The sequence below is a fragment of the Chiloscyllium plagiosum genome, chromosome 34 (assembly GCF_004010195.1).
Source record: "Chiloscyllium plagiosum isolate BGI_BamShark_2017 chromosome 34, ASM401019v2, whole genome shotgun sequence".
NCBI classification, from domain to species: domain Eukaryota; kingdom Metazoa; phylum Chordata; class Chondrichthyes; order Orectolobiformes; family Hemiscylliidae; genus Chiloscyllium; species Chiloscyllium plagiosum.
In genome coordinates this window covers 40,427,284-40,437,290 of record NC_057743.1, presented here as the reverse complement: position 1 = coordinate 40,437,290, position 10,007 = coordinate 40,427,284, and the positions used below count along the sequence as shown (strand labels likewise).

The 10,007-nt window shown below is 44.1% G+C and overlaps 1 protein-coding gene across 1 annotated transcript; it reads left to right on the top strand.

The window, feature by feature from the left end:
* Positions 1-3,832: 3,832 nt before the first annotated feature.
* LOC122540155 (transmembrane protein 52-like) lies at positions 3,833-9,076 on the top strand. The gene is made up of 5 exons (XM_043675467.1): positions 3,833-3,976; positions 4,148-4,200; positions 4,532-4,567; positions 6,065-6,231; positions 7,968-9,076. Exons 1-5 carry the CDS (start codon positions 3,920-3,922, stop codon positions 8,201-8,203), a joined length of 549 nt encoding a protein of 182 aa, XP_043531402.1. The 5' UTR covers positions 3,833-3,919; the 3' UTR covers positions 8,204-9,076.
* The last annotated feature ends 931 nt before the right edge of the window (positions 9,077-10,007 follow it).

Genomic DNA, 10,007 nt, shown 5'->3' with positions numbered 1-10,007 from the left:
TATCTATGTCCACAATCTGACACGTCTTGCAGCGTCCACCGTGACAGGGTTGTATGGAGTTGTCCTGACAGCCGGGCAGTTTGCTACGAACAACAATCTGTTTGAGGTTTGATGGTTGTTTAAAGGCAAGTAGTGGAGGTGTGGGGAAGGTCTTGGTCAGGTGCTCATCCTCATTGATAATGTGTTGCAGGTCACGAAGAACATGGCGTAATCTTTCACCCCCTGGGAAGTACTGAACAATGAAGGGTACCCTGTCGGTTGCAGCCCGTGTCTGTCTCCTGAGGAGGTCATTATGGTTCCTTGCTGTGGCACGACGGAACTGGCAGATGAGTTGAGCATCATACCCCGTTCTTGTGAGGGCATCCTTGAGTACTTCCAGGTGTCCTCCTCATCTGAGCAGATCCAGTGTATGCGTAGGGCTTGTCCATAATGAATGGCTGTCTTAATATGTTTTGGGTGGAAGCTGGAGAAGTGTAGCATTGTGAGGTTGTCTGTGGGTTTGCGGTAGAGTGTGGTGCTGAGGTGTCCGTCCTTGATGCAGACGCATGTGTCCAAGAATGAGACAGACAATCGAGAGTAGTCCATGGTGAGTTTGATGGTGGGATGAAACTTGTTGATGTCACTATGTAGTTTTATCAGTGACTCCTCGCTATGGGTCCAGAGGAAGAAAATGTCATCAATGTACCTGGTGTACAATGTTGGTTGGAGATCCTGCATAGAGAAGAAATCTTGTTCGAACCTGTGCATAAAAATGTTGGCATATTGGGTGCAAATTTGGTCCCCATGGCTGTTCCTTGTGTCTGAATGAAGAATTGGTTGTCAAAGGTGAAGACGTTATGATCGAGGATAAAGCGGATGAGTTGGAGACTGACAGTTGTTGGTGTTGAGTACTGAGGCTGTTGCCGCGATGCCATCCTTGTGGGGGATGCTGGTGTAGAGTGCGGAAACGTCCATTGTGACGAGGTATGTTCCCGGTTTGACTGGTCCGTGGGTGCTGAGTTTCTGTAAGAAATCCGTAGTGTCGCGACAGAATCCTTTCGTGGTCTTTAAGGAAGTTTAGTGACAATGCCAGTAATCAATCTGTGGAAATCACAGCAGTTGGTGTCAGACATTAGTTTTGTTTTACTATCAATGCGCTTTTTGGAACACTCCAATACCAGCCCCCAGTCCCTGCCCCCTCCACACCCCCATTGTCACAACCACATGCGAAAAATAATTAGCAAAGCAGTAAGAAGAAAAGGCACAACTTCATGAAGAACATTTGTGAATGAATAGATGCCAGAGAGACCAATCCATTAGTTTAGAAAATTCAAAATGTAAATGATGGACTGAGAATGTAACAACAATACAATGTGTTAAAAAATGCAGAGAATCTGTTATTATTATTCTGTCATAGAAGGAAACTTGCATTTTGTAATTTATTGTAATTTTGTATTCTGGAATGTTTATCAAAGAGCAATCCTCCTGCTACACTGGGTTTTTTAATGCCCATTTGTCAGAGTTTATGGGGACTTGTTTGATTTGTAACACTACAATCCTGTACCTGAAGCCATGGTGTTCCAAACCACTCTGTGTAACACAGGGAGGCAATGGTCTTGTGGTATTATCGCTGGACTATTAACCCAGGGACCCAGGTAATGTTCTAGGATCCAGGTAGCAGTTGGTAGGATTTGAATTCAATAAAAATCTGGAATTAAGAGTCTAATGATGACCGTTGCTGATTGTGGGGCAAGACCCATCTGGTTCAGTCATGCCCTTGAGGGTGGAATCCTTACCTGGTCCAGACCCACAGCAATGCATGGCTGACTCTCATCTGCCTGCTGAACAATTAGGGATGGGCAATCATTACTGATGATTTTTTTAAAAAACTAATCACCAACATTTGTCCTGCTGAAAATGTGTTGCTGGAAAAGCGCAGCAGGTCAGGCAGCTTCTAAGGAGCAGGAGAATCGACATTTCGGGCATGAGCCCTTCTTCACGAATGAGGAAAGTGTGTCCAGCAGGCTAAGATAAAAGGTAGGGAGGAGGGACTTGGGGGAGGGGCGTTGGAAATGCGATAGGTGGAAGGAGGTTAAGGTGAGGGTGATAGGCCGGCGTGGGGGTGGGGGCGGAGAGGTCAGGAAGAAGATTGCAGGTTAGGAAGGTGGTGCTGAGTTCGAGGGTTGGGACTGAGACAAGGTGGGGGGAGGGGAAATGAGGAAACTGGAGAAATCAGAGTTCATCCCTTGTGGTTGGACGGTTCCTAGGCGGAAGATGAGGCGCTCTTCCTCCAGCCGTCGTGTTGTTGTGGTTTGGCGATGGAGGAGTCCAAGAACCTGCATGTCCTTGGTGGAGTGGGAGGGGGTCCTGCCCCTGCAAAGGGATAATCATTGTCCTCTGTATAAGAGTCAACTATTGGCAGGTTGGGTCTGTCACAGCTGCTCAGAATGTGATCCATTCATTGGATTATGTTGAAACATGAACCAGCTCTAACTTCATTCATTCATTAATGTCCTTTCGACCTGAATCCCTGCATGTTTATGACATTGGAAATAAAATACTTACATTTCCCAGTCTGTCTTTTGGGATTTTGCTTAATGAATTCAGGAAAGGTTTCCCAACTATACTCATCTGTCATAGAGTTACAGAGATGTACAGCATAGAAACAGACCCTTCGGTCCAAAACGTCCACTCCGACCAGATTTCCTAAATTAATCTAGTCCCATTTGCCAGCACCCGGCCCACATCCCTCCAAACCCTTCCTATTCATATACCCATCCAAATGTAAATGTTGTAATTGTACCAGCTTCCACCACATCCTCTGGCAGCTCATTCCATACACGTACCACTGTCTGTGCGAAAAAGTTTCCCCTCAGGTCCTTTTTAAATCTTTCCCCCTCATCCTAAACCTGTGCCCTCTAGTTCTGGACTTCCCCACCCCAGGGAAAAGACTTTGCCTATTTACCCTATCCATGTCCTTCATAATTTTGTAAACCTCTATAAGGTCAACCCTCAGCCTCCAATGCTCCAGAGAAAACAGCCCCAGCCTATTCAGCCTCTTTCCCTGTAGCTGGCAACATCCTTGTAACAGGCGTTATGTTTCAGTCCATTTACATTCCTTGTAGAATGATACAAGCTGTAGGGACCTTGGAAACACACACACAGGCAGACACTACCCCACCCCACCCCACCCCCACCACACACTCCCAACTTCACACACACATACACCCAATCCCAAACAGAGACACACACACAGTCACACTCACACCCCCCACACACTCACCCAGACACAGACACTCACGGGACAGAAACTAATTTTTGGTGTTTCCTTCAGAAATGAGCAGAGATCACTGGGCCTGGAATATGAACGCTGTCTATCTATGTGTGTGTGAGTGTGAGTGTTGCTGATTGCAGGAGTCCCGCTGCTCCTGGTGCTGGTGAGTCCCAGCCCGGCCCGGGGGGTCCCTTACAGACGGGCCCCGAGCCCGGGACAGTGAACCCCGGTCTGTGTGGCAGCGCCGCCGGGATCCTCCCCATCTCCAACCCCGTCCCTGGGTGTGGGAGGGCAGGGGAGGGACAGAGGGTTATAAATAGGAGCAGCTCGGAGCCGGCTGTATAACCCCTGGAAGTGACAGCGTCCGGCTCAGCAACAGCATCGACTACAGCCTGGGACAGGGACAGGGACAGGGACAGGGACAGGGACACAGAGACAGACGGCGAGAGAGACCCACACATACTCAGAGAGAAAAACACACAGACACAGAAAGACAGACACACACAGACAGAGACAGTCACTGACAGGAGAGAGTGACACATACACACACACAGACACAGAGTCAGACAGCGACAGGCAGAGGGACATAGACACACAGTGAGACACACTGACACACTCAGAGAGACACACACACACACACACACACAGAGACAGAGCCGGAGAGCGATGGGGAGAGTGGGCTTCGTGCTGGGGGCAGGCTTGCTCAGCCTGTGTGTGTTCCAGGTGGGTCTGTGCGGTCTCTCTCTCTCTCTCCCTCCGTGCGGCTGGAGGAGCGGCTCTCGGTGGGGGATGTATGCGGCTGGCCCGCTTCCGGAGCCGGCCTCACATTCGGGAAGGGGTCCGTGTGTCTGCTCTCGGTTGGAGGTGATAACCTTATGGTTTGTTTCCCTGCAGGTACCTGGGAGTGAAGCCGAACGATGTGAGGATACATTGGGAGAGAGCAGCGGGTGAGTCTGTCCATTTGCTTCACAACAGCGGCATTTCGGCCCATTGTGTCCCTGCTGGATTGCAAGGAAACGATGTCAAACTCAAGTACAGCATGAGCTGGTTGGGCCGAATGCTCCGTTTAGATTCTAGTTAATAATTAAATGTTATCCCTCCCTCCCCACCAATCTCCCCTTCCCCACCAATCTCCCCTTCCCCACCAATCTCCCCTTCCCCACCAATCTCCCCTTCCCCACCAATCTCCCCTTCCCCTTTTACAGGCAGCGAAGAATTCTAATGGAAAGAGTTTGTTTATAATGAATCCCCCTCAATTCTTTCTCCATTTGATTTCAGGTGTCCCTCTAGCTGGACCAGCCTGTGGTATGTCTGGTAAGTGCAGCCCTCTCTCTCATTACTGTATTTATCAGTGATTTCTCCAGTACTGCCCCACCAGCAGCTTCTATAAAAGAATTAGCAATGTTGATGATGTAAACAGGATCCTCAACTTTCGGGGCAACCTTTTACAGGATTGGATTGTTTTTGCTGATGGACTTGGATGAGAGACCGTCACCCATTCCTTGGTAGCTTTACACTTGAATATTTCAACATTTTCCTGGCCAATCTTAAGCACCTCAACTTGCATAACCTTGAAGTTATCTAAAGCAATGTTCCTAACCCATACTGAGTCCTGTTCATCTGTTCTCAATGACCTACATTGTCTCCTAATTAAATGAAACCTCCAGTTTTTAAAATGCTCATTCATGTTTTTGAATCAGTATGTAGCCTCACCCCCTCCTTATCTTTGTAATGTCCTCCAGCTCCACAGCCCTTTGAGATATGTTTCTCTAACTCTGACTCACTCCCTGCATTAATCGCTCCATTGTTTGTGTTGTTAACTATCAAGGTGCTAAACTTTGAAATTCCCTCCATCTCTCTTTCCATTTTAAGTGCTCCTTAAACCAAGCTTTGACCAAGTTTTTGGTCACCTGATTTATGATTACTTAATGAATGCCCTTGGGAAGTTTTCCGAACTTAAAGATACTACGTAAATACAAGTCATGATGTGGAGATGCTGGTGTTGGACTGGGGTGTACAAAGTTAAAAATCACACAACACCAGGTTATAGCCCAACAGATTTAATTGGAAGCTAGTGTGTTTCCAATTAAACCTGCTGGACTATAACCTGGTGTTGTGTGATTTTTAACCACGTAAATACAAGTTGTTGTTGTCGCACTGAGCTACTCGAGTTGTAAATCTTGACAACTTTATTCTATAAAAGAGCAGCCACCGTACACACTTTCAAAGTAGAAGTCCTCAACAGGATTTTGTAGACTTGAATAAAAATAAGATTAAGGTAATCGAAATGAATTTGATAATACAGAGGAATAGACTGTGCCTCCCATTTGGAAACCCATTGTGTTGTAATACCTGAGTTTGTGGGTGTTAATCTATGTTTCTAAATACACCTTCACCTGAATCTTTAAGTTACTGCACATGTTGGTCAAATACCAACAACGTGCCCAGTGGTTATTTGATCTGAGTTACTTGATATTTAAATTGTAAACTTTTGCAACAGTAATAGTGGGTTAGGCAACAGGACTAAGCAGCAGGGGGAAATATTTGAAAACTGATTATGCAGCTTGTTAAAAATGATAAATTAACCATCTACAAACCATGGGAGAATGACACAATACAGAATTAAACAACATTCAGCAATCACAACATGTCAACCATGTACATAATCTTAATCATCTACAGATAGTGAACATATCACCAACTCTGTAATAGCTTTGTGTTTTATTGTTTTCAGGATTATGAGCAGTGCATACGGTTACCGACGGAGCTGAAATTTCTCAGTTGAAAGTAATGAATTTTCCCTTCTGTCAGGTTGATCTTGTTGACCATTTTTCTGCTGTTGGTGTGTGGAGTGTTGGCCAGTTGTGTGAAATGCTGTAGAAAAACTAAACCGCAGGTTCCTGCTTTCGCAGCCAGGCCTTACGAAGTGACAGTGATCGCCATTGAGAACGATAGCACGATCCACAGCACTGTTTCAAGTAAGTAGCAGACTGTGTAGGGGCTGGGCTGATGTACAGTCTGGTTCATAGAACAACTGAGCAATATAATCTCAATCGTAGGAAGTTATAAGACCCAGATGCGAGCCAGCGCTTTGAGAAACTTCCCAATTTGCCTCACACCCCTCCTTGTCTCCCCTTATAGCACTGAAAATAGTTCTTCAAATAATGATGGAATTTAAATTCCACAAAAAAAATCTGGAATTAGGAGTCTAATGATGATACATTGCTGATTGTCAGAAAAACCCATCAGGTTTTAGGGAAGGAAACTGCCATCTTTACCTGGTCTGGCCTACATGTGACTGTAGACCCACAGCAATGTGGTTGACTCTTAACTACCCTCTGGGCAATTAGGGTTGGGCATTAAATGCTGGTCCAGCCAACAGCATGATCATTCAGTGAGTGAAAAAATAGAAAAAATTACCCAACTCCCTTTTGAAATATACAGTTGAATTTGTTTCTCCCACCTTTTCCAGGCAATGCATTCCAAATTCTAATTCCTGTTTATATTGACATTTACTTCTCTGGTTCTTTTGGCAATTATACCCATTCTTACAGGATTGTAGTCTTTCAACTAAATGTGAATTATCAAGATAGGGAAATTTAATTTAAGAAAAAACCTTTTGTCCTCACCACCACCTGCTTTCTTCCTGCCCTTTCTGACTGCAGCTGAGAAAATGGAACATTCATTTTGGCTCAATATTGTACAGTGTCCCTCTGCCTCATTCACTTGGATGGCCGGATAAAAATGCGGTGGTGGTATTTATCATGCTGTTCACCTGCATGTGGCTGAGTTAAAGTGTTGCTATTTCAGTGTGATGGAACTTCTGAAAATCAACAGCTCAATATCATGGGATATTGATGTAACGTCAAATTCCATACGTTGGCCAGTATCACATTGAACAGAGATAGGGCAGTGATACAATGCTGCTTTACACAGTTACACAGTCACTGGACCCAAAACATTAACTCTGATTTCACTCCGCAAGTGCTGCCACATCTGCTGAGATTTTCCAGCAATTCTTTTGGTTTTTATAATGACGTTCCCAGTTTTGTCCCCAGCTCTCTGTTAAGTTAACTGAGCTGAGACATGGCAGCTGTGATAAATTTGTTTGCAGCACCTTGCGGATGCGGGGTCAAACTGTCCAGCTGTCCATGTTCCATCCCTGTAGGAAGGTGTTAATGGAGTCCAACTGGAACATCACTCATTCCTGTCTCTCCAAACAAACACTATCAAAGGTGGGAGAAAGTGATCATTTTAATGAAAGTTTGCACTCCAGAAAGCAGTTTTAGCCTTGGAACTCCTTTCCCTAAAGAAAGGGAGTGCCGATATTGGCAAATTTAAACAGAAATTGTCCAGGTATCAATTAATTGCAGGTGGATATGAATTTGATCAACACATTTTCAAATGTTCATTGAAAAATTGCTGTGGTTAAAATGATCTTGTTTTGAGGATATTTTGGGGTAATGCCCCAGTACTACCTTGTCGAGCTGTGGTAATCTGAGAGCACAAACCAAGTATGACACTGAGCAAACAATGATTCACATTCTGAGCATAGGATCAGTGAATCTGCGGTTATTTTTAATAAAATACTATTTAGATTTCACTTCTATATGATAGAATATCAAGAATAAAGATTGTATGTTTTTATTTTCCTTGAGGTGTCCCAACAAACATATTTAACTAACAAATCACTTTTCTCTTTTTCCTTCAATAGCCAATGGTCCTCTGCAGTATGTCTCTGCAAACAGGAGCCCATTCCTGGAGAGCACGCTGCCTCCCCCCTACAGTCTCTATGCGATTGAAACCCCTCCACCCTATGACTTGGCCCTAAAGATGGCTAAACCTATCGAGGTCCAGGACCCAGAGATCCTCGGGCAGAATTTGCAAAGGACTGAAGATCCCAATCCAGCAGAGGAAGCATCCACAGTCGCATCATCCGTATCTTCTTAATGGAGCCATCTGAGATCGACAGAACTAATGTCTTCCTCCGATTCCAAAGGGAACTGTTTATAATGGGTACGTCTTGCATTAGCAAGTGAAACATTTTCAGCAGATTGCTGGGCAACAAATTTCATTACTAAGTAATGACAGTTTAATGTAATTTATCAGTAGGGCATATCGCCAACTATAATGAATGCAAATGAACACTAATAGTATTACAGCCAGCTGAATGTTACAAAGTTCGGAAAATGTGACATTTACTAAAGAGAATTTGATGCTGACGTGTAGTCACATTCCATGTGAGCTTTGGTCCAGGTGAAAAAGACTTTGAAGAATCTCATTTCCACCATCATGTTGCGCAATTATAGTTTGCTAAAGGCAAAGGCAATGAATCATTCTTTAGTTAAAAAAACCTTTAGCATTCAAGATTAAGTTTAGGGAACAAAAATAATTTTTGTACTATTCATACTGACATTGTGATGCCTAATACTAGTGTTCTGTAATCCCAATACAATTCATCAGTTAGTCAGTTGTTGCAAAGCCAGCCAATCATGACTGAGTTAAATCTGCATTACGCAGCTGGTTTAATTGAACTAAATTGTTTGCTATTCTAATGAAGCTACTGAGAATCAAATATTAGTAAATTAATTTGGAATCCAATTCACTCTGTTTTTGAGTGTGAAACTACCTTTTACTTAGTTGGAAGTAGATCCTTTGTTCATCAACAATCCCAGAAGTGTGGAACCTTGTTTACATATTATGGAAATATATTCAAATCAAATTTGTTACTTACATATTTTGATGCCTTTCTGTATAGTTTTGTTATGAAAATTTCTATAGATTTTAATGTTTATTAAATTAATAAATATGTTTCATGTTTTTCATTTGGTTGTCTTGAATAGATAAAGATAACTATCAGAGTGACACAGTGAATGCTAACTTATTTGAAGTATTCAAAACCTAAGAACCAGGAGCAGGAGTAGGGCGTCTGGCCCTTCGAGCCTGCTCTGCCACTCAATAAAACCATGACGGATCTCTTTGTGGCCTCTGCTCCACTTACCCGTGCTCTCACCATTACGGAGAGCAAATTGATAATTTCCTTAAAGAATTGTGGATGTCAGAAATCGGAAACAAAACAGAAAGAGCTGGAGCAATTCAGCTGGTCTGCCAATACTTGTGGAGAGAAAGCAGAGTTGATGTTTTCTTTTCATTGATAAGAAGTGGGTGTCATTGGCTGGGCCAGCCTTTATCACTTGTCCCTTGTTGCCCTTTGGAAGGTGGTTGGTGAGCTGCTTTCTTGAGCCTCTGCAGTCCATCTGCTTTAGATAGACCCACAATGCCCTTAGCAAGGTAATTCCAGGACTTTTACCCCGTGGCAGCAAAGGAACAGTGGCATGTTTCCAAGTTAGGATAGTAGTGGCTTGGAGAGGAACTTGCAGGGGATTGCAATCCCATGCCCCTGCTGCCCTTGTCCTTCCAGATGGAAGTAGTCAGAGGTTTGCAAGGTGCTAAGGATCTTTGATAAATTTCTGCAGTGCATCTTATAGGTGGTACACATTGCTGCTACTGAGTGTTGGTGGTGGGGGGAGTGGATGCTTGTGGTTGTGCTTCCAATCAAGTGGGCGGTTTTGTCCTGGATGGTGTCAAGATTTTTGTGTTGTTGGATCTGCACACATTCCATCATACTTGTGCCCCCGTGTAGATGTTGGACAGGCTTTGGGGAGTCAGGAGGTGAGTTACTCACCACAATATTCCCAGCCTCTGACCTGCTCTTGTAGCCACTGTGTTTACATAGTGAGTTCAGCTGAGTTTC